General features: G+C 44.8%; 1 protein-coding gene across 1 annotated transcript in view; it reads left to right on the forward strand.

Annotated features, from left to right (window-relative positions):
* LOC119396173 (cadherin-like and PC-esterase domain-containing protein 1) overlaps nucleotides 1-11427 on the forward strand; it is a 131255-nt gene extending 119828 nt beyond the window's left edge. Inside the window, exons 19-24 of the mRNA XM_037663263.2 lie at nucleotides 917-1053; nucleotides 2620-2840; nucleotides 4365-4466; nucleotides 4913-5000; nucleotides 5803-5949; nucleotides 7088-11427. Of these exons, the coding sequence (XP_037519191.2) occupies nucleotides 917-1053; nucleotides 2620-2840; nucleotides 4365-4466; nucleotides 4913-5000; nucleotides 5803-5949; nucleotides 7088-7231 (839 nt within the window). The 3' untranslated portion in view covers nucleotides 7232-11427. The remainder of the gene's footprint in view (nucleotides 1-916; nucleotides 1054-2619; nucleotides 2841-4364; nucleotides 4467-4912; nucleotides 5001-5802; nucleotides 5950-7087) is intronic.
* The last annotated feature ends 13441 nt before the right edge of the window (nucleotides 11428-24868 follow it).

A 24868-nucleotide genomic window follows, 5' to 3' on the forward strand; every position in this document is an offset into this window, starting at 1 on the left:
GTGCCATGTAGAAATGCTCATATTATAATAATCGGGCCTTTCTACATTGTGCTTAATTACTAAGAATGGCTTATAGAGAACTTGCAGAAAAGTTCACTAAAAATTTGTAAATTGTAGTAACTATACCACGGTTCTTTTTGATATCAACGTCATTTGAAGGCCGCATTGGCTAATAGTGTATTACTGCTTGACAATAGGGCAAGAAATCATAATTCTCCGCATAATATTACCTTCCTACTAAAATACAGACTTAATTGATAGAGGAAATTAAAGGTGACGTTCTTCATATAGGTTCTCCCAATACCATTCTACAGGTATTCCCAGTTAGTGTAAGGATGCAATGTATACCTAATGTACTTAATTACATTCATGGTATCTTTCAAAGAATAAGTAGAAGAAAACTTAAATGCAACATGTTTTTTTGTTGTTGTTTTGATGATTAGTTCTATATATCGATGATATTGCTTTTGCACATGTCTTACTTTAATTTTAATGTACGGTTTGTGCATAACTTGAGCTGTACCTATATTGTTGTTTTGATGATCAGTTTTATATATCGATGATCTTGCTTTTGCACATTTGTTACTTTAATTTTAATGTTTGGTTTGTGCATAATTTGCGCTGTACTTATGTAAAGCTGTGTAAGAAATTACTGTTTTTCATCCTAAAGATATTACTTTTAATTGTTTTAATAAGCGACGCGTATAAAACTACAGCGGCGCTCTGAAGCTGATGCGTTTACATTCTTTATACATATATTTTGGCACGAGTGTTTTTGCAAACAATAAATAACACTTGCTGACTGATAGTCGAGGAAGCTTTGTCCTTTGTCAGGTTTTGCTTCCTTAATTTAAACCTCGTGTCGATCGAATGAATCGAAGGAATCGCCTTTCCATGCTGTATAACTTTCTTAAAGGGCGATGGATGGTGCCATGCGAGAAGTGCGCCGCCAAGGAGTCCTGTTACTGGAAGGAGGCCCGCTGGCAGCCCTACCAGTGCCGATACGTGAACCTGCCGCAGAGGACGCTGGCGCGGTGCATGGCTGGCAAGAAGGTAGCGTACACTCACTGGGTCTGTAAGCAGAACCCTTGTTTCAAGAGTGGTCGTTACTGACAACTTGAAACATTAGATGTAGTTGAGAGTGCCAAACAACCCTACTTCCGGTGGCAACCACTTGGAATGTCCTCTCACTTTTCGTGGTGCCACTCGTGGCCAGTGCCACCTACACAAGGGCGGTGCATGGTAGTGATTACACTGTTGTCTGTAATGATGACTTTTTTTTTGTTGTTTCTGTTTTTTTTTGGTGGGGTGGGCAGGGGTAAAATAAAGTCGCCTAGTGATCTGTGGTCTAAACGGGTTTTACTACACGTCCTTAGTAGTAACATTTTTTTTGCCTATTTATGATCTTTTAGCTCTTTTATTAAACCAGCCTTTCATATTTCACGGTTACTCGTGGCTCTTAACAATTATGTTCCTTTGGCCTTTGCTAGGAATTTTCGCCGCTAGTACACTGAACGTCTCCTCCTTACCTCGGCTTACTACGAGTTCGGCTTCCATTAGCGTTGAATATCCCACCGCTTCTCTATGGTATATATACGTCATATACGGGCCTTGATAGGAGCATCGTGACGTTACATAACGGGATAAATGATAGCTTCGTACCATCCACTGGTATGCGCAAGGTGCCGATATTTCGAGGATACAAAAAATCACAGCATATCCACGGAGTGAATGATGATGAGTGGGCGAAGCTGCGGAGGTTCATCGGTAAACCGTGAATCTTCCGTGAATTCTGCCCAGTACATCATCACCGACGTGAGATCGGGCGCGTTTATACTAAAGGTTCGATGAGTTATGACGACTTGCAGCTCACTTTAATTTTACATGTACGCTGTGAATTTTCATTGTTTAGAAAACCATTGCTTTAGAAAACACCTTGCGTCTTTCGTTAAGCAGCTGGCGTCTTTTTCGTTTTGCTTTAGAAACATCTGGCGTTCTTTCGTTTTGTTTTTACAAAACATCTGGCGTCTTTCGTTGGTTTATTTCATCAATCAACGGCGTTTTGAACAAAATTTTTATTGTTTAATCACGCACAGGAGAAATCTCACCAGGCACTACCTTGGAGGTAAACAATGGCTGCTAATGGGAATGAGAGACAGAAGAAGTCGGCTTTTAGCTAACACTTACACTTCTACAGAGACAGAAGAATTCGGCTTTTAGTTAACGCGCACGCTGCGAATTTTTTATTGTTCAACAACGCACAGGAGAAATCTCCCACCGGCACCACCTTGGAGGTCAAAGGGTAAGACTTGTTACTCACTACTACGAGCACGACGAGGGACGAACGGGTGCCGCCTTAAGGAGCTTCGCCCCTAAAAGAGTTATTCCCACCGCGTTTTCTACATAACTAATTTTCTGGTCGCAATGGAGCTAGAGGGTCCGCAGTTGTGTCCTATTCAAATCCTATATAATAAAAAAAATGTGATTGTTTTTTTAGAATGAGTGATTGAGTAAGAACTTTATTTTGGTACAAAAGTGGCAGAGGCTGGACGGGACCGGATGTCCCGCTAGCTCAGAAGATGACATCCTTTTTGCTATCCTTCTCAACGGTTCACGCAGTTGCTGTTCATCGGCGACTCGACGAATCGCGGCATGATGCACTACGTGATGGAGCGCCTCAACGGATCCCTGCAGCACTGGGACAAGACGCACGACCTGCGCGTCTACGCCAACCTGAATCGCGGCGAGACGGCGGTGGCGTTCGCCTACTACCCTCAGTTCTGGCTTCCGACGAGCCAGCGACCCGTCTTCGACAAGGCACTCTACCAGCTTATTGAAAGGTATAGCATGTAACGTTTCAGACAAGAATAACAGGACTCTCCAGCCACGTATTCCTTTAGATTTTTAACTTTAAAAAACTGACCCTACGTTTCGAGATCCGTTCGGTCTGTTCTTCAGAGGGTGGCTTACCCCTTGAGAGTCACCCCCTGAAGAAGAGACCGAACGGGTCTCGAAACGTAGGGTCAGTTTGTTAAAATTAAAAACTAAGAAGAAAACGTGGCTGACGAGTCTTTTTATTCTCATAATGTCACTCAGCCAGACAGATTTCTGTGGAATATGTTTAGGATCAAAACGTTTCACATGCAGTTCGCTTGCAAAAAATTACGGAGACCCTTCGCGCATTAGTTTATTTTGGAGATTCCGTACGCATTAATCTAGACCACGTGGTCTCGTCAGACCTCCTTTATTTTTTACCGTACTCGCTGTCACAGCATAGACCTACTGCACCATAATCGGAACGCTGGCGTACACGATAGCAGTCATACGATAGACCTACTTTACTGTGCTCAGAGTATCTGCGCTGTGGCCCCGCTGGCACCATGATGACAAATTCCGAGCCGGTTTCCTGTTAAATTTGTACTCAAAGCAGAGTTGAAGGCAGTCTCGAGAGCATTTTCAATTGGTGGATCTTTTCCAACGAGCTTTAGGAGGTCGTTTGAGGCGAGTCTTCTCACTTGACGCTCCTAATGTAGAATCCTTGCGGTAGATTTTTCTTCTCACTACCCTACCTTTTATGTCGAGGGTTACGCGGGTGTGTCATGGTACGAGTAATCCCAGGATTTGGGGAGATCTGTGCGTGGCGCCATCTCTCGGCGGCAGCAACGGCGTCCTGCCATAACTGAATGAAAAATGGACGAAAAATATCATATCTGGTGAAAAAAAGCTAGTTATCAAAAACGACTCCGGATTATGTGCAGCAGAGGCCCACCTGAAACATTTTGGTAAAATTGCGGTATCGCACTACAAAGCGCATGGCTTCCCAGGACAATTGAACACCGCCCATTAGAAACACATGGGGCCCCATGGTAAAATGTTAAACACTGTGGGAAGCCACGTGGTTTGTAGTGCGACACTGTAATTTTACGAGAATGTTCAGATAAGTCTCTTCTGTATAGAACCGCGGGTCGTTTTGGATAACTATCTTTTTTGAAGAGATATGATTTTTTTTTCGCCCATTTCCCATTCAGTTACGGCAGGACACCACAGTCACCGACCAGATTCCCATGTTATTCGTACTTGCTGTAAAACGGTGGTGTACTCCATAGCTTGTTTAGACTTCATTAATTTTCGAAATGAAGTAAGAATTTATTGTTCCAGATTGTAACTAGTGTCGTGATGTTATTCGCCTACCTTCGAGAAAGCCCTAACAAAAGCGGTGTAATAACAAGTAAAGTTACGAGTATTGTTAAATTACAATCTACGCTTTGTTGAGCTTATTGGGGCGGTGACCACTTCGATTAAAAAAAGTTAGGCGCCTGCTAACCGTCTCGCATTCCTGTGCCTTCTCCTTTGTCCTGTCTCAGATCAAAGCCTCTGCAGAACAATTCGAACACTGTCCTCATCGTGGGCGGCGTCCACTGGCTAGCGACTCAGCACCTTTACATGCTGGTCAAGGCACTACGCGGGTAAGTAACGGATTCGTTCATCGACATGTGTCGAAGCTGGACATACATTTTGAGAATTTCGGCGTGATTTATGATTTTATTGTGGCTGTCGCACGTAAAACACTAGAAATTATTATTACTTAAGTCGCACTCTTCGTTGTAACCTCATATACAGTATGTGTGACCTAGCTATTCATTATAACGCGCGTGTACCGCCAATATTTGCTGCTTTCATTTTTTTTCTAAGAAATAAACTATTTTATGTAATGGCGTATAGGCTAGCTTTCTCGCGAAGTGAACTGATTAGCTAAAAAAAAAAGGCAACACAGTACGTGGTGCCTTGTACTTTATTAGTTGACGCATTTTTCCTAAATATGATACTTACTCAGTGCGAGCATATTTGTTGTCCCATTGTCCTGGTCGTCACGATGGAACTCCTTCGTTCTTTTATCTACTGTGTTATTCAGGGACCACCTTCAAGGTATTAAGCTTATCATCAAGACACTGGGAGCCGGATTTCACCAGCCCGTTGAAGGAATACACTGCCTCAGTATGGTAAGCATTGGGCTAGTTATGCATGTGCCACTACAACATTGGTTCTTGTGCAGTGACTCCGCATTTCAATATTACAACACTATATTAGGTAGAATATTTCTTTGTATTGAGCGTAGGTAGTGATGAAATGGCATTGCGTGCCTCAAGGTTTCCGTTCAAGGCGTTTGAATTAAAACGTTGTACGCAAGTTGCAACAAGTGCGTTGCATCTGGTGCCTATTTAGCTGTCGAACATGGAATACATTTAAAATTTAACTAACGAAAATCGGTTTATCCCATTTGTCTTATTTTACGTGGTCATCGGAATGTCACCGGAAAATTAGTTATACCGTTCTCGGTGGTTCGCAGATCAACCGAGGCACGTGACACCTTAATGCTGGAAAACTATGGTTGTATACCCTGCGCTACGGATATTGCGGCGGAGAGGCGGTTGGCTATGATTTATCACTGAAATGCGATCTGATTTCAGTGATAAATTATAGCCAACCGACCTCCCCCCCCCCCCGGCCCGCTAGAGAAAGAAAACGAAAAGAATAAAAAAGCAGTGACACAAAAGAAGAGACAAGGTGACATAGGAACGCTGGTATGTCGTCTCGTATCTTCTTTTTTGAGCGCGCTCTTTGCGCCACAGATTGTCGATGATGCAGAACCAAAAGGTCCAGTTAGCCACAGTTGCAGAACGCACTTTCGGTTCCTACAAAGCGTCGGAATTGGAATCTGTAACGTGATAGTGCATACTGTCGTACAGATCAAAATAAGGAACAATACTTATGACAAGATTTTGCCCTCTCTTCTAACTACAGAAGGAACAGAAGAAGCTGATGATGCAGAACCTATGGTTAGCCGAATTTGCGCGCCACTACAACATCGACGTCATCGACACATTCAACATTACGGTGGCGCGCTACAAAGACTTCCTGCAAGGAAAATGTGCTTGCCACTTTCACAAGGTATGAAACGCGGGGGGTACTTGTCTTAGTTTAATTTTCAGAGTTTTGTTCTGTTTACATGGTTATTTACTTACGCCGACTTTGTTCTACGCATGTGGTACGCGTAATGTACGAATAGTGGAGAAGCTTCACCGATGTAACCGCCGTTTCTGTCGCTTCAGTAAGTCTTCACTTTCGTGCGGTTGTGACTACCCGCAGACCACCTGAATAACATCATTAACTGGGGGTTTCACTACGCAAGTCTAGTGAACATTAATGGCTTCACGTCGCTCATGCGCATAATCTTCAACATGTAGATATATCTGACACTCGAGCGCTGTGCTTATGAGCAAAGCACAATAAAACTATAGCGCACACGTCTCAACTGCACATTTATGTGTGTCCAGTAGGCACCGGTTGTTGTATAGGATTACATACTATAGCACGAAAATGGAAACAAGACGACGGAATACAAGCGTATCTGCTACGTGCTTCGTCGTTTCGCTTGTTGCGTCGCTCTACAAACGCAATCTTTAACAGGAATACACGAGGAACACGCAAAATTTGCCAATCTTACATGGTGTGCTTTTACGTGTTCATAAATAATAATGCCTCTGTGGCGAGGGGGAGGAAGTAAAACACGGTGTTTAAGAAACTAAGGCATAAAAAGAGAGGAGGAAAATTGTCCTCTTTTCGTACAAAGGCGAACGTGTCAAGTAAGCCTGCCTAATAATGTGTACCAGCGTAACAAACACAGAGGAAGGCAAAAGGAAACGGACGCGAAAGGTTTCTTGAGTTTTCCTTCCTTTTCCTAAACGGACGCAGTATCTGAGTTTTTCTTGATGATCGGCTTTGCCATACCTTCCCATATTAGCTGCGCATCTTACCTTTTTTATTATTGATAACCTATTGCGTTCGGCTTAGCTGTATTTCGTCACGTTTGTGTGCGTTATATATATGTGGTTCAAAGCGCCGTGTTGCGTCCGTTTTCATCGCCTCTCGTCTGTGTCTGTCGCGCTGTTAGCCACTATGAAGCTATAACAACTCGGTTCAGTGTTCAATTTTACTAAACCTACCTATACATTTGTTGCGAACACCCGCCTGAGCAGCTGGGTAAAAGATGGCTGTTTGTAGAAAATAGGTCCTGCTTGCATCGCAGGTGGTCCCCGTGCAAGCGCCCAAGAACCGGCCTCCGGGCAAGCCACCGCCACCGCCTTCGTACCACGTGGAAGGCGACATCAACGCCATCTACAGCGAGATCCTGCTCAACCGCATATGCGCCAAGCATGCCGAAGACAGCTGATAAGACACCTTTACCGGCGAAGACTGTTGCTTTTGTGCTCGCGGTATTGCTGGACGCTGCTGCATCCCGCCAGCAGAGGACGTGTACCTACTGTTTCGACACGTGCCGTATTCCGTCACCGACTCTCAGCCCCCACTACACTCTTCTTTCGTTATTACTCGTCTGCTGCCAAAGTGTTCGCGATAACGCCACACCAGCAGAGCAAAGCGAGACCGCCAGAAGCTCGAGAGACAGCGCAGCTTGCTGTCGATAATAACCTGCTGCACTTTTTTCATTGTTCGCGAAAACCAATTCTGGAAAGTGTCAAGCTCGCAGCACATGACCAAAGAAGAAACGAAGACGGAATGCGCAAGACCGTTCGGGATGGGCTCGCTGCTCTCACTAATACCATGCTCACTAGCATCATTGGCCCGCTCCCCAGTTCATACAAATCACTCCAACTTACGACTTCGTGAAAATTGGCTTGGATCTGGATCACATCATCTTGGAGGCATGCAGCGAGAAACTTACAGGCGCGCTCGATAGTTTGCTGATCTAGATTTTTCGCTCTATCAAATCACTGCAGTGATTAATTGATTAATATGAGCGTACTGCTGACATATACGTTACAATGGGTGAATAGCTCTCGTGGCATATGACGGAGAGTTGTTTAAAAAATTAAAACCGAGAAAGGTCGGCGAGCTGGCGACATTAAGGTATAACGTGTGCGCCGAGCCACAGGCATTTTGAGGATGACTTACTCTCTGCCACAGACCCCTGCAGAAACGTGTCAGCATTAAAAAAATGGACCATCTTTTGAAGCAAGAACTCCTCAAATAGTCAGAAAACTTACAGAAACTACGATATATTCCAATAGCAAGAATTTACTGACCGGCTGGACAGTTCATGATCATAGAAAAGTATAAAGCTGGGAACGGGACAGTGTCTTGGGCCGTCCTTTATCGCTGCTTTTCTCTTACCATTTGAAATGTTCAGTCTGCGTAGTTCTATTCAGGAGCCATCATTTTCCAAAGAGTGAGGCAGTTATCTGCGTTATCCAGACGCCTCTCTTTGTTCCGGTGGTGTGGCGATACTCGGGTTGTAAATATTCAGCCCAGTCCAATACGTAAGCCAAAGTATCTGCTTTTCTAAAGCTACTCGCCTTTTTTTCACTCACTGCACCAAGTAGCGAGAACGAGGGCCAATAACACAACTGTACCCTCTGTCTCTAGCGCTGCACTTACCACCTGGATATTAGTGGCGTAACGAACTTTAGAACGTACTGCGCATTTGCGATCAATGTATAACGACCCTAATCGCGTCTCTACGTTCAAGTTCTCGGATCTGAAGTGACGCAATGTTATTTGAACTTTCAAAAGCTGCAGTTGATGGTTTATCGCAATATCCCTCGTCCCACACGTAAACCACGTGAGCCATGTTTGGTTATGATGTTCCTTTGCATGATGGTTTGTACTCTGCAAACACCTCTGAACGGTGTTAGGCTTTCGAATTTCGTCTTGGTGATGGTCACGAAATCAAGTGTCTAACCATGCTGGCAGTGACTGTTGGTTCAGACCAGATGAAGAGTAGAGAATGCATTTGTAGTCCGAAATTGCAGTCAACGTATAGTCGAAGTACGCTTAGTACTATGCGCTAGAACGAAGCAAACTATAGAACGATACCGGTTTGTGGTTGGTTATCATCTATCCGCCGAATGATAACGTTCTCTTGTACGCTCACGGTACTTGTGGACCAGACAATAAGCGTCAAACGAATAGCGGCGGCCTTTGGTATAAGCGTGAACCTCACAGAGCTAATCACTTGAAGCTCTGGGTTATGAAGTGAATGGGATGTTTGCAGAAAATGGCAGCATTCTAAATCGCACCAGCCTGTTTCCGCATGTGTACCAGAGCTTTGTATAATAGCTGTCATATAAAGTGCGATCCCTTATTGGCCTGGTAGCTATGGTCACGCTGTGCTGTGGTAACCCATATTATCGACATAAAAATGTGAAGAATATTGCCGACGAATTAAACGGAAATTCGTAAAGTTGATTAAGACTCACAAAGTAGCCCGAAAGTAGCCAACTGCTCCAGAAGAAGCCCTCACGTGTTTCTCAGACAGATTCGCACATGGAGAACACCACTCAACAAGGGTGTCAATGCAGGCTAGCTGGTATTTCCAGCGCCTCTTTCCTGTCATTTTCTTTCTTACCATATTTTTACGCGGCGCTACACCCAAACCTGCAATGAGAACACCACCTTGGGGAGGAGACCGAACCCGGGACCAACACATGCACCGAGTTGTTGATCCACCATCGGAATCAACGAAGAGGCTAGCAAATACTACGCGAGGCATAATTAAACAACACGAAGCGTAGGAATGTTGATTACGGCGAATGAGTTTTGCGTAGAAAGCTGTGACAGATACGTAAACGTGCAAACTTTTCTATGATGAACACGTGTCGGCTTCTTCTGTGTATAACCTCCTCCTACCAATGCATGGAAGACCTTTCTTTCGTTTTAGCTTTACCAGTATAATTAACTTTGTATACAGGCATGCTGGGGGATTCAGGGCTTGTATTTAAGAAAAAGAAAAGATGAATTTACAGCCAATCCTGAGGCTGAAGTTATTAGATTTTAAAACCAGCCAATGGTGACTATAACTTCCGAAGAATTTGGTTTGCGACGGTGGTCACAGCCATCAGTGAAAGTAATTGTCGTGAGACACCACAGCGTAAGGAATGAGAGCAGCCGAACAGCATACATTGAACAATCTTTGCAAATGATAATCATTTCTATTATTTTTTTTCTTACTTGGACGAAAAAAAAATGACCATAAGAGAGAGTACATTTCGCGAAAAATATTTGTAAATTTAGGACGTAGACAGATTTCGTTGTAACCACATTTTTCACCTGACGTGTTCTCATCGACTCATCGTAGGAAATGTATTTCACTAGACTTGACGCGCGTGGCGTAGCAAAAGGAAGGCTTTCAGAAACGCTCACAGTGCCGTTCATGATGGTGAGCATTTTTACCCGAATAATCGTTTGCTGTTTCCGTGCTAAATATACAGATGACGATAGAATGTAGTCGCTTAGTACACTATCAGCCAACATAAACGTTCTTGATGACAGGCGTGTAGGATTGGGTAGCTTCTTAAGTTCTCTGTCATATTCTTGAACCTCGCTGTTAAGCTCGACAAAGTTGTGTGGTGAAATTGGTCGCGGAGGCTCAGAGCTATATAAAAGCCGTAAAAAGTCATATTCAACCTTTGTAAGCACTCGAGCGAAAGTCACTAAGGCGAAAGCCTTCGGATGCCTCATAACACGCGAAAAGTGGCCGTTCGCGTCAACATGATTGATGCAAGAAATCATGTGATGACATCGCCCTATGACGTCATCATGACGCCGCAGGCCACCAAAATTTGTGACGTCACCATGACGTGTCTATAGCGTCACATATCGTGACATCATATGATGACTTCTTCGCAATACAATCGACTGAGAAAAAAATAGAACGTGGCTTTCGCCTTCGAGTCGTGTTATGCAAAGGCATAAGGGACAGTGGGACTTCTGATATCAAACTTGAAGCGATAATAGGCCGTTTCACAATAGGGTACGCAGAGATAGCGTTCACTGGGTACGTTACACTATTTTCTTAATTTAACGTGGGTAGCCTGGAGGGTAGCATAGGACGCATGCACAGTGGTGACAAACGAAAACGCAAAACTTTGCCTACCCTGCAATAAAACTGCCTAATACTGCTGTTAGGTCTAGTTCAACAGCATATTGTATCTGATGCCTTTGCGATGACCATAAACTGCCCGGGTGCCACACAGTAATATATGTGGAATTCTCCGCTGTCGGCAAGGTATAGTGTTGTACAATATCGTTGACATGCAGCTGGTGAAACGCTGCTGTTTGGAAACAAGCACCGTCCTGTCATCTTTCAAGCGGATAAATCAAAGCGGACTTGTGAAATGCTTAGAAGCTTGTAGAATTTCAGAGTATGTATTCAAGAAGTTAGTTTGTTAAATCGTAAACGGTGGATACATGATATGTCGCGCCATCTCTGATGATCTTGAAACGTTTGAACAGTGGTGTGAACGCTGCTGCGACGGCAAGTGGTGAGAGCCTAGCCGAAAGGACATCTATTTTTCTCTACGAGACAGGAATCTGCTGTTAATAAAGACGATGTTACTGAAAAAAAAAAAACTGCGTGTTTTACTGATTCGGTCCGCAACACTTCCTGTCCGTCATGACGTGCATTAATGTATGAGTTCTTATGCTTTTTGGTTCATATCCCTGCATTTCATTTTTCTGTTTCCTTCCTTCCTTCCTTCCTTCCTTCCTTATGCTTATGCATCTTCTCAAATTTTTTATTGGTGAGCAATCGTAGCACGTGACCTTCTTAATCCGAATAATAAATATTCATTTCGAATTTTCAATTGTAGTATCCACAGCGCGCATACAACGCTCGCAGGAAAGCCCAGGCAGGAAAGCTGTAAGCACACAGCTCGACCGAGGCCAGGACAATAATCGACCGTAGAAGCAATGCGGTAGTGACAGTACGAATTTTCAGTGCATGCAAGTCACAAGAGTAAGTACCCACACTGTATGCTACCGTAAAATGCCGAGCAAGCGCCCCCAGCCGAGCGAGCGCCCACCCCCCTCCCTTTTTTCGGGAGATCTGAAATAAGCGCCAATGACCGAGCAAGTGCCCCCCCTCCCCCTCCTACCCTGCGGCCACTTTTTTTTTTTTCAAGACGAACATCGCTTGTGTAAAAAGAACCACAAGAATGAGTACCCTGAATGAGTATCTAATGTTGTTTATGAAATTCCGTTGGCATGTGGCCGGTTGTATATTGGTCAAGCCGGTCGCTGCTTCAATGGTATGACAGTGACGAGGGGGAATAAAAACAGTAAATAAATAAAGCATTTCATTAGAAACAAGGACGGGAATTTTTTATTTTGAGCGGCTTTCCCGCCGCCATCTTGAATTTCGGTCCCGGACCGTACAAGCGCCCTCCCCCCCCCCCCCGCCCCGCCATATCTGGTCGGATTATCCTTCCCTTCACCGTAGGGGGAAGGGGGTGGGGGCGCTTGCTCGGCATTTTACCGTATATGTAATATAAATATTACGCATATCACAACATATCAATTCATACAATACAGGACATACATAGTAATAATACATACCAACAATAAACAAGGACAAATAAATACGATGCATACACATTAACCCATCTGTCTCCACCGTGACATCCCCTTGGATGAATCGAGCTGACACCACTGCTACAAACATTTGAACAGTGCTCGAAGCCAGGTCCACTGAGGGAAACTCATGTGCGAGCGGACTTCGGCTTCTAGCTCAATTTTATCGTTCAATAACGAACGGGTAGACTTTGCAATGACATCGGTCGCAAGTGCAAATAAACAACCCGAGTCCCAGCTCATGTAGACTCTTTGGTGTGCAGTTGGCGTCACGTAGAGTGCAAATGAAAAAAAAAAGAACGTTTACTTTGCTCGAAAACGCCTTGAATTTACCTTATCAGTTGTAGTGCTGTCTATAGATTCACCGATGTCGCAGTGGATTGAAGGGTACTTGGTAAGGCCTCTTCGGGCTGCGTGGTACGCGGTGCCCGGGTAGTCCTTAAATATGTATATTCATTCGGCGAGCATGATTGCTACGTTGTCGTGCACGGAGGGGAGCACCTATATGGGGATGTTAAGTTGCCCGGTGAATGTGGAGAGGTGCATTTCTGAGGAAAAGGAAGGAATTCGCAAGTAATCAAAGCCTGTACAAAGAAACTAAATAATGTACTACCTGAGAGAAAAAAGAGAAAAAGCTTGAACTCTGAGGAGCAAGTGCCGCGGGACACCGTTAAATCAGTGTGCGAGATTGCTACTTTCGCAGAACACGCCAACGACGATCCTTGCGAGAACCCAGTCTTTCAAAAGAGAAGGCAAGAAGGAGACACCTTTTCTTATCTTTATTTTGTTTTTTATTTCTGTCCTTCTTTCTTCTCTCTTTCTGTGGTGTGCTCGCGCAAGGCGCACAGAGCCTGGCGGGAGCAATTCACGCCTCTGCAGTTACGGGCCGGATTTGAACGGGACCCCGCTATAAAGGATCCTGATTGAATCGTTGGCCGGGGCCATCAGTGCTCAGAGGAATCGTCAGGAATCACCGCACAGCCGCTCCTAGGACGGCACTCGATGTTGCGAAAGTGTCACTTTTAGACGAGAACGATGGTGCCATTTGTCGTGTTCCAGTAGAATCTTGAGAGCGTCTTTTGGCATGCATGCTTCCGTAAGGTGTTTTATTTTTTACTTATTAGCTTGCAGCTGGAACGTAGACGTGATCAATTTTGTTACGTACTTTTTATATCGCTTGTTTTGATTCGCTTGTCGTACCTCCAGTGCTTTTTCTTAACTAGAACTTTTTTTTCATCTGAAGGATCGTCTAAAAAGCAATAAAAGTATAATGCGAAGAAAGCTGCAGTTGCGAAGTTTCGTGATGCAACATTGCAGGCAGACTCACAACTGCCTCCTTCCGAAGGCAGTTCTAAGCCCGCATTCAATCTATGTGTGCGTCTTATTGCTGTTACAAAAGATAGCGTTACAACGCACGGTTAATTGTATTTACAAGTTTGTCAGGGGATACAGAGAGTGCCAGAATTTAGACGTTAATCGACACTGTGTATTTAGAAGAGAAGCATACTCGAATGCACTGGATTAACGTAGTAAATTTAATACTCATTACTCTCATTGATTAAGTTGTTCCGTGCAATTAATAAATAGTCCAGTAAGTTTCAAGCACCTCCCTGGGTTCTTTTTTTTTCTCTCTGCTTGTAAGTTCCCTCCATCTTTGACGCGTAAGTTGTTGATCCTTTTTTTGTTCAGTGTGTTATTTTAAGTGCTCAACATTTCATACCTGCAATGTTCACCGCTTCAGTAAACAATGCCTCGATTCTTGCGACGTCCCGAGTTCTCGGCTGCTTCAGCGAGTATAAAAATACTTCACTCACTTGTGGTTTTTGACGTTTCAATGTCTTTTGCACGATTGCTGTGAAATATGAGATGTTCAGAAACTACACGGGCCGGTTATATCGAAGTGTTACCGAAGAATGAACAAGATGAAAGGAGTCGACAAAATAACGTTAGAAACTGTTTTGGAGAAGTTACATCGATGAGACGGAAACAGACCTCGGTGCCTTCAACGCTGCCGAAAACAAAATAAATAAAGTGATTTTGATGCGGCGTATTTGCGCAACAGTACCGCCGCAAACCGCTGGAGCATCGTTAGAGATGAACGATTAGAATTACGAACATGGCTGACACGTCAGCCGCAGCCACGGCGGGACGTTGTCTCGCTTCTGTAGCGTAATGTTCTCCATGTACGATGCGCTTCGGCAAGTTACCTTTGTTTCCGACAAGGCAAAAGGCAACAAGGCTTGGCAACAAAAGGCAGCAAGGCAAAAGGCAACAAGATTTCACTTGAAACGCTTGGACTGAACGGCGGCGTAAAGTTAAAATTGAAACAGGGAATGTTCAAAAGAACATGCTCCGTTTCGTGTCTTCAAAATGTCATTGGCAATCGATACGTCGCTGGTTTCCTAAACTTGCTGAACTTGTAAAACTCCGCGTTTGCATAGAAAACAATAAAATATCATACGATGCATAATGATTACGTCACCACACAAGTAAAGACGTTTTAATTTGTTTTAAGCGTATGTGTGGGTGTTTTTAGCTTCTATCCCGTCTGTTACTCGTGTCGAAAGTGTTAAAACCTGGCTTGCTTCATTTTATCTTGTTTAATTTTGAACATTGTGATATCCTGAACAGACTTCGTTTCTTGAAGCGCGTGTCGTTCAACGCACCGAACAACCACGGTATGAAATTGACGCGCCCTGCTTCTTGTCGTGGGTTGCGCATGCGCATTTCGCCGGCACACTCCGAACTAGAATCTGCGCATGCAGGCTTCACGTAGCAGTCTTGGCAAGCCAGCGTGTCCAACGAAAGCAGCCGTCCAAGCGAACCACCTTACTCTGTAAGTAAGAAATTGTCACCCACACAGCTGTTACGCTTAACTGCGAAGGGAATCCATATTCGTTTCTCAGCAGCAAGGCTTCGCAAGCAGTCGAAGCAGAATTTGTCGTGGTCCTGCAATCAATTAATAATAATTGATAGGGTTTAACGTTCCAAAACCACGATATGATTATGAGGGACGCCGTAGTGGAGGGCCCCGGAAATCTCGACCGCCTGGGGTTCTTTAACGTGCACCTAAATCTGAGTACACGGGCCTCAAGCACTGCATTTTCGCCTCCATCGAAAATGCGGCCGCCGCGGCCGGGATTCCATCCCGCGACCTTCGGATCAGCAGTCGAGCACCATAACCACTAGACCACCGTGGCGGGTGCTCAGCAATCAATCCGAATGCCGCTGTCTTTAAGGAGTGGTCGGGGTTCTACCATCTGAGCTAACCAGGAGGCTAACGGGTCACTGCACTTGTCCGCCGCGGTGGGTTACGTTATAGGCTGCTGACACGAAGGTCGTGGGATTGATTCCGGCCGCGGCGGTCGCATTACGATGGAGCCGAAACTCTGGAGGCCCGTGTGCTTTGCGATGTCAGTGCACGTTAAAGAAAACGAGATAGTCGAAAGTTTCGGAGCCCTCCACTATACGGCGTGATTCATAGTCATATCGTGGTTTGACAAGTAAAAAAACCCAGATAATATGAACAGGTCACTGCGCGAGGGCGAATTGACTGACGACTCTATGAGCACGGATACCGAATATATCAAAGCAGCTCTGTTGAAATAAGCGAAGTTGCAGAAGCGTTCGTGAAAATCACTCCATGTGGGTTTCCTTAGCAGCGCGAAGATACACAGTGGGTTCTGGCGCGAAATTCAAGAAATTAGACTTTAATCTTTCTTCTCTCTCCCAATAATCAGACGGTTGACACGAAATAATAAAATATAAAGGTTGGAGAAAACACTTGATAATTATAAACTAATTAAGCGTGTTTCTTTACCGTCGCGTTTCTACATCTGTGAAAAGGAAAAAGAAAGGTTAAGTGAGACAGTTGTGATAGCGCTTTCTCGGCTTCTTAAACATACCTAGATGTGAGAAAATATCAATGAAGTTTTTCTACAAGGAATGATTAGAGAAGTGACGTTGATGTAATTCTAAAATATTAATCTCCCAATGACTGCACTGTGATGCAAGGCCCAAAGGTACAACAAAAGAAACTGTTGAACTCTTGCGCTTCTTTAAAAGCAAATTGTTTCTGGGACTAAACACAGTTTAGCACTTTATCGTTACTTGCGTAGCAGTTTATTAGCCGCTTCACTAAAGCTTAGCCAGTGCATCGATTCTAACTAGTGTTCTTTATGTGCCCCTTTTTCTTAAATCAATAAATTCATTGGTTCCTTCCAGCCACATTCCGTAATGGCGGATGGTGATGTATGAATTCAAATTATGGGCCGATCTGGAAGGCAGTATATGGTTTAGCGGAACGTCTCACTTGGTCACGGGACACCGAGTACCTATTTACTTGGATGGTACTGTGACGTTGTTGTGTCGGGGAAGAAGGCTTCAGTAACACTCGCCAGTATGGAACTCTTTACTGGGCGTACTTGTGCGCAGAAAATGTGAACTCAAAGTACAAGCAATGTGTTGATAGCGGATAGCCCACTCGTCGGAAGTCGGTAATCTGACCGTCGGCGGAGCGCGTCATCTTTTATACGTGAGCGGTGTAATACTTTAGCGTTAGCACTTGTCCTGGCGTTAGCTCTAGAATTAACTCGACTGTTTGTGCTATCCGCGCAGTCTTAACAAAATAGCGCAGCACAATCGATAATCTTCCCAAGCATTGGGGCGCAGCCTGCGCTGAGGGCTGGTAGCAGTTATTTCAGTGGCTGACGCCCGATCACATGAAGATACAGAAAATAAAGAAAAATCAAGGATGTTGCATAGCTCTGTTCGCCAGCAATGGCCAACACAGCTGTACAACATGGAGTGTGTTCCACTTACGGGCAGCATCACAGCCGGTCTACGCTAACAGCTAAGAAGACAGCATCGAGGCCCACTGGTCAGAGTAATGAAATGCGTGTGGATGACGCCTTAGGTCAACAAGAGAGAGCTGAGGAGGGCAAAGAGAAATGTTATTCCTTCAACTTTCGTGTTCGAATCTCTGAAAAAGTGAACATAGCTTGCATTAAGCACGCAAGAAAGCGTCGGTTTGTGGGAATACGACCACACTGGTGAGATCCAAGAACCCCCGCTCAGCCGTCGCGTCGTTTGGACAACAAAGTAGCCTGCACCATATTCGTTTCGGATGCTGTCTTCGCAACGCTGTTTCTTTTGCCGGCTACGTGAGAATTGTAATGGGACTTAAGATGGCCGCTGTCCGCTTAGCCGTGTAATTTGCCGTCTATGGCGAGTATTGGAATGCATCCCTGTCGTCCAAAAACGTTGCCAATCTGCAAGACAACGTGAAACATGTTATAGACGAAGAATGCCCTCATTCAATCTTAATATAATAATTGAGTTGTATACAATTTTATTTTCCAACAGCACTAAGCAACAGCCGTCACTGCGTCAAACAGCTTCATGAATACCTTCCTCTGGGTCTCAGAACACGACTATTCGACCTTTTCATCGAGCTAGGCAGTCAGTGCCTCAAAAGAACGCAATGCTCAAAAGAAACTGGCTCCGAGGGCGGACTCGCAAAGGACGGTGAGGTAAGCTCGGGTCATTTTGTTGCCGCGAGGCACGGCTCATCCATGCATGCGCCGTCTTTCGCTAGCACACAAAGAACACGGATCGGCGGTTCCTTTAACAGTTGCGTCGGCTCAAAGAAGTATCCGTGAAGGTTCGTTGCCTTTTCGCAATGGTAGCGGAGAGCCCCCTTGTAAAGCCGTGCAAACATACGCCGTGGTGTGGCGCTGCGGTTTCTGTGTATTTCTTTTTGGCGACGCGTGCGTGAAATAAGCTGTGTTTGCCTCTTCCTCGAGTATACTATTATTCAGCATTGTATTCTTTTTTTTATTTTCTATGTGCGCACTTCGTCTTCTCTGAAACTAAATTTCAAAAGCGAGCTAATACCAAGTGAGTGTGTTACAGAACTTCGTCAGCATCACACGCACATGTCCATGTATGGAGAAGACAGACAATTAGGCTCCGAAGATGTGCAACAGTTTATCTGTATATTTGAAGCCAAATGTATGAGCAGAAAGGAAGGGGCCCATAGGCGAAAACGTAAGCTTTTGCAGGTGGTTGCTCTATCCGCACAAACTCTGGGTAGGTAACGATTCTTTCTTTTTGTTACTGTATTAATAAGTACGCAGTCAGCTTCAAGATTACAGTATATACAAGGAAACCGGTCATCCCTTGATGCCGAGGCATATGCAGTTCAGTAGCTCCGCTTATCTATGCCTAATCCACATATCTAAATGGACGAGTCATTGATGCTGTTCAGTAAACGTTGAGCTGGTAACGGTGCTGCGTGCGTCTATGTTTAAGTAAAGAAGGCCTCCTCTCTGAAACACCGCAAGGATAAAGAAGTCTCAAATGTGTCTGTGCTGGACCTTTAGTCACAGTGCAGTCATTTAAAGATTAATCGTCGTAGTTCAGAATCGTTGCAGTTCAGGATCGCGTTCCTATAACGTCTTCATACATTTGCTGCCCAGCTCTGCTTGCCATTGACGCCCAGAGCTTTCTTGCTTGTCATTGCAAAGATTTTAACTGTGGTCGCCGCTGCATCGGTATTCATAACTTTACGGCACCTTCGAATGAATGCAGTCAAGGCGAGCACGGAGTACAATACCAAATCATCGCCACCTCGGTAATCGGGTCTATGGATTGACGTTTAATCGCGACTACCGCATCATTCCTACAAACGAAGCATTTTCGTCGCGATATCATTCCTCGGACGCTTCTACGGCGACTGCAGAAGTGGCACATTGCGCATGAGCCGCGTTTTTGTACGCACGCGATTCAAGTGAGCAAAGGGTCCGCTGCGGTGGTATAGCGGTTATACGGTGCTCGGCTGCTGACCCGAAGGTCGCGGGATCGATCCCGGCCGCGGCGGTCCCATTTCGATGGAGGCGAAATGGTAGAGGCCCGTGTACTTAGATTTAGGTGCAGGTTAAAGAACACCAGATGGTCGAAATTTCCGGAGACCCCCACTACGGCGTCTCTCATAATCATATCGTGGTTTTGGGACGTAAAACCCTAGATATTATTATTATTATCAAGTGAGCAAAGGATGAGAGGGGCGGGTAGAAAAGGACGCGCATGCGCGGTACGCGTTCTTGAACTTCACCGTGCAATCGTCAAGAGGCGCAGCGAAGAAGTCTCACACCCGCTCCAGTGGTCTCTAGAATTTTGCACATGACTGTATGTTTTTCGGTGACTCTATTAGGCTCTTTTACTAACGCTGTAACCTTGTTTTCACGGCGCAGCTTAGCCTGCCAGTACACGCATTGACCAACCTTTCTGCCTTTCGTCGTCTTTTCTCTCCCTCTTGTATCTAACGTATCACATGCTTGTTTTCGTCAGTGACTACGCAGGAAACCTTAGACACTAGTTACGGACGAATACGCGAAGCGGCTGCCGAAATCTAGAAAGTACTGATTAGATACTATGGCCCATATCTTCGGGACGACTGTCCAAGTCCTACGTGGCTTTCATTGAAGATAAATAAAGTTCTTACTCAATCGCATTCAGTGAAGATAGTGGTGGTACGTCTTCTATCGCGATACGTGGTATCAAGAGCGCGATTGATATCCGGAAGAAAAAATAAATAAACCAAATTGGTATTGTTTCGCAGCTGGAGCAATGTGCCGTTGCCGGCTTCATATATTTATATCTCTGTACTGGCTTTGCGGCCAGCTTGCTGCATCTGTAACAGAAAACGTGCCCACCGGGAGCCACCTTCAAAAATACACAATGTGGTCGTTGCCATGTGGCCATAAATACTGACGTCATATTTCATGTCTGAAGCTAGCTAGGTATAGTGTTACGCAAGATGCTCTGACGCAACATCACAGTAGAACTTCGAAAATGCTGGGTACTTACGGGATCGATATTCCCGCGCTGCAGCTCTACATCTAGCCTTTGCGAGATGTGCAAAACCTCGCAAGCGCCTTTACTTATGCAACCGTGCATTACCAATACCGGGGCGCCTTCGGCGTCTGCAGGGGATCACGTTTGGGATCAGAACTGGGGCCATCTCTTTCAGCGGCTTGCAGATCACGTGAGGTGAGTGCGTCCCTCTTCTTGGCGCGATTCTGCGATGGCTTCGCACGAGCCGGCTTTCCACCGGAGCTGTAGCTGTCGTCATCCAAGAAGGCGCTCGCTCACTTTGACCCTACGGAGGATTGGCCAATGCTGTGCAGGCTGAACTGTTTTCTTTTTAAATGCGAAGCATTTCTTAGCGAACTTCTGCGACTTTGAGCGTATCTATCTATCTATCTATCTATCTATCTATCTATCTATCTATCTATCTATCTATCTATCTATCTATCTATCTATCTATCTATCTATCTATCTATCTATCTATCTATCTATCTATCTATCTATCTATCTATCTATCTATCTATCTATCTATCTATCTATCTATCTATCTATCTATCTATCTATCTATCTATCTATCTATCTATCTATCTATCTAGCCGCCTACGACTTTGTGCTCTCCTGGCCGTTTCGTTAATCGGATGTACACCAAAACTGGTACGACATGACAAGAATTCATGACGAAAATAATGACAGGTCCTAACATGCAAATCATGACGCGCATGTCATGTGCAGCATGATTTACATGACATGGTCTCTGGGCGCTCGCGGCCGTTTAAATGAAGGGATATATACGAAAACTGGTATGACGAGACATTTCTGTATGACGAACATAACTGACACGTGGTAACATGAAAATCATTAGATGCATGTCATGTATGACATGATTTACATGCCACGCTCATGGCGTACTCGCGGTCGTTTCGCTAGATTGATATACACCAAAATTGGTATTGTGCTATGTGACTGTATGAAGAACATGAATAACAGGTGGTAGCATGAAAACCATGACATCCATGACATGTATGTCATGATTTACATACCACGCTCATGGTGCATTTGCGGCTGTTTCGCTTGCATGATATACACAAAAATTGGTATAGCGCGACACGACCGTATGACGAACGCAAGTGAGAGGTGGTAACATGAAAATAATGACATGCAAGTCATGTACAACCTGATTTACATGCCACGCTCATGGTGCGCTAGCGGCCGTTTCAGTAGATTGATATACACCAAAATTGGTATTGCGCGAAGTGACTGTATGAAGAACATGAATAACAGTTGGTAAGATGAAAACCTTGATATGCATGTCATGTATGTCATAATTTACATGCCACTCTCATGATGCATTCGCGGCCGCTTCGCTAGCTTGATGTACGCCAAAATTGGTGTTGCGCGCAGCGACTGTATGACGAACGTAAATGAGACGTGGTAACATGAAAATCATGACATGCATGACATGTACGCCATGATTTACATGTCATGCTCATGGCGCATTCGTGGCCGTTTCGCTTGCATGATATACACCAAAATTGGTATTGCGTGACGCGACTGCATGACGAACGTAAATGAGGGGTGGTAACATGAAAATCATGACATGCAGCTCATGTACGACATGATTTGCCAGCTCACACTCATGATACATTCGCGGCCGTTTTCCTAGCTTGATATATACCAAAATTAGTATTGCGCGATGCGACTGTATGACGAACATGAATAACAGGTGGTAACATAAAAACCGTTACATGATGTCATGTATGTCATGATTTACATGCCGCGCTCATGGTGCATTCGCGGCCATTTCGCTAGCTTGATATACACCAAAGTTGGTATTGCGCGAAGCGCCTGTATGACGAACGTAAATGAAAGGTGTTAATATGAAAATCATGACATGCATGTCATGTATGGCATGATTTACATGCCATACTCGTGGTGCACTCGCGGCCATTTCGCTCGTTTGATATACACCACAATTGGTATTGCGCGATGTGACTGTATGACGAACATAAATGAGAGGTCTTTACATGCGAATCATGTTATGCATGTCATGTACGGTATGATTTACATGCCACTGTCATGGTGTGCTTCCGGCCGTTTTGTTAACTGTATATATACCAAAATTGGCATGGCACGACACGAGTGCGTGATGAACATAAACGACAGGTAATGCATTGTATATACCAGAATATACGTTTCATTGGCATGGTGTATACTAGATTGTGCATGCATGCGTGTATGGCAAATATGCGATATATGGTGGACTAGATGCCATGGCATGAATGATTTCATTTGGCTCAAAGACAAACAAGGCGATGTATGCAGCTCTTTGCTGGCTGCTTCGCATTACATCGATTCCGACAGTGCGTGGGATCTGCCGAATTTTTTATCCTTGTTTCAAAGCTGAACGCAGTGTCCATTCAGTGACATGTAAACGGGTGCTTGGCAAAAGGAATGGTCCTTCAAAAAACATTTTAATGTTTGCACTAAGTCGCTCAAAGCTTGGCACAGCAAAGCACGGGCCCGCCGTCGCTCATGCGCGGCTTCCACCTCGGGAGTATGCACTTTCTTAGCGCCCCATAACTCTCTGAACAGGATCCGGCGCAGCCGGGCTATGCACCACAGAGCGGAGGTTGCGCTGTCGGATGTCTCCGTTGGTAGGCGTGAAGAATTTTTTCGTGAAGAACTTTTTTCGACAATAATTTTTCGCTTCTTTCTTTCTTTCTTTCTTTCTTTCTTTCTTTCTTTCTTTCTTTCTTTCTTTCTTTCTTTCTTTCTTTCTTTCTTTCTTTCTTTCTTTCTTTCTTTCTTTCTTTCTTTCTTTCTTTCTTTCTTTCTCTCTCTCTCTCTCTCTGTACTCGTTCTCCCACCCATCAGTGTTATTACAGGCCACGCCATAGCGCGGAGTAGTGGGATTTGCCCAAATTCTGTGCGCACACACGTTTATGATGATTATAGTTTTGCGGCAGGGTCGACATTTTTGCGACCGGCTTAAAGAGCTTCGTTATTTAAAACGTGCCGTGTAATACCAGCAAACATTTATGCAAGCCGAATGCACATGTTGGAATCATATGTGAGCAGAAGCTTTCATTAGCCGCTTAGGTAAGTGTTAACAAATTGCTTACCTTCAGCGTAGCGCATTGCAGCATAGCTTGTTGTAGCACAGAATAGCTAAACGTGCTGTGCGGCTCTACATATGCGCAGCACAACATAACACTACTAAAAAATGGCCTGACATGCAAAAACATTACAGGGCGACCTTTCCGTATCGGTAGCAATATAGGGTAAGTAAGGCAAGGAGTAGAAATGGGCATGGGCAGGGCATGCAGCGCGTAGGCAAGATAACCGCTGTTCATTAAGAGTAGCAGACTGGATTCCAAGAGAAGGCAATCGCGCGAGGGGGAGACAGAAAGTTAGGAGGGCAGGTGACATCAAGAAGTTTGAGGGTATTTGCGGCGAGATTGACCTATAGGTGGCAGCACCGTCACCCCGCTAGTGTGGATACTGGTTTCGTGTGGTGTGTGTAGAAGTGCACGGGGCTTCTGTTTTCACATCGTGATTTTGTGTTCCGTACCCGCAGAAAACTCTTCGTTATCGATGGTGAGGTTTTGTTCGGTGCCACAATGCCGCACATACTGCACAGAGCCAGGGATAAGCTTCTATTTTTATCCCACCGACGCGGAACGTCGCCGAATGTGGCTCGTTAGGCTTCGTAACGGCAAGACGCCTTCCAAGTATGCGATGGTGTGCAGCAAGCACTTCGACGACGGTGCATTCAAGCGTTCGCTGACGAGAAAGAATGGTCAGTAGTCAGCGATAACTTCGTTAATGTGTGCATGTATATGCCTGTTGCTGCTGTGCACTACGAGCGCGAAGATGGTCGCAGTAAGCGAACGCCCATGGAAGCTTCCCTGTGCTTTGATTTTCGTTCACTTCCGCAGGAAAATTAAGCGAGAATCAATTGAGAAAGAAGAAAATTATTTCATGGAATTTATTCTTTGTCATTCATGTACCGTCTGCGCTGTGAATGCAAAGTTTCTTCGCGCTCGGCTATGAGTCTGTTTAAACGAGAGTCCCCGAGCCATTTTGTAGTTCGCGCATGTTCCATTGTGTTTACACGGTCGCGAGAACAGTTCTCAGTGTTCCGCAGGGCAAGTACGGGCACCGAAACGCGGTAAGTGTGTATGCATGATCTGGTGCATAGTAAATGGTATCGTTTTATGAGCCCTCACTCGCCACGTAAGCGATGAAAATGCGCGAGCGAGTTTATCGCCACTGCTGATCTTGATGAATATATTTTTCTCGCTCGCTGTCTGTTTTTAAAGGTTTTCGCGGAAGAGATTGAGGCCTGACGCACTTCCGACACTGAACTTGCCGAAGCGCAAATTTTACAGGCATAAGCTACCTCGCAAGTACACGGGTGTCTTTGTATACATTTCGCCACAAGTTATAATTGCGCAAGGCAACTCAGTTTTGCGATTTCCGTGTCATACCATTTTCTGTCATGTTTAGGGGACAATTTAAGCACCGAAGTGTCAGACGTGACTTGACAGAAATATTTCTCTGCAGTGGGACC

This window comes from Rhipicephalus sanguineus, chromosome 6, assembly GCF_013339695.2.
Source record: "Rhipicephalus sanguineus isolate Rsan-2018 chromosome 6, BIME_Rsan_1.4, whole genome shotgun sequence".
NCBI lineage: Eukaryota > Metazoa > Arthropoda > Arachnida > Ixodida > Ixodidae > Rhipicephalus > Rhipicephalus sanguineus.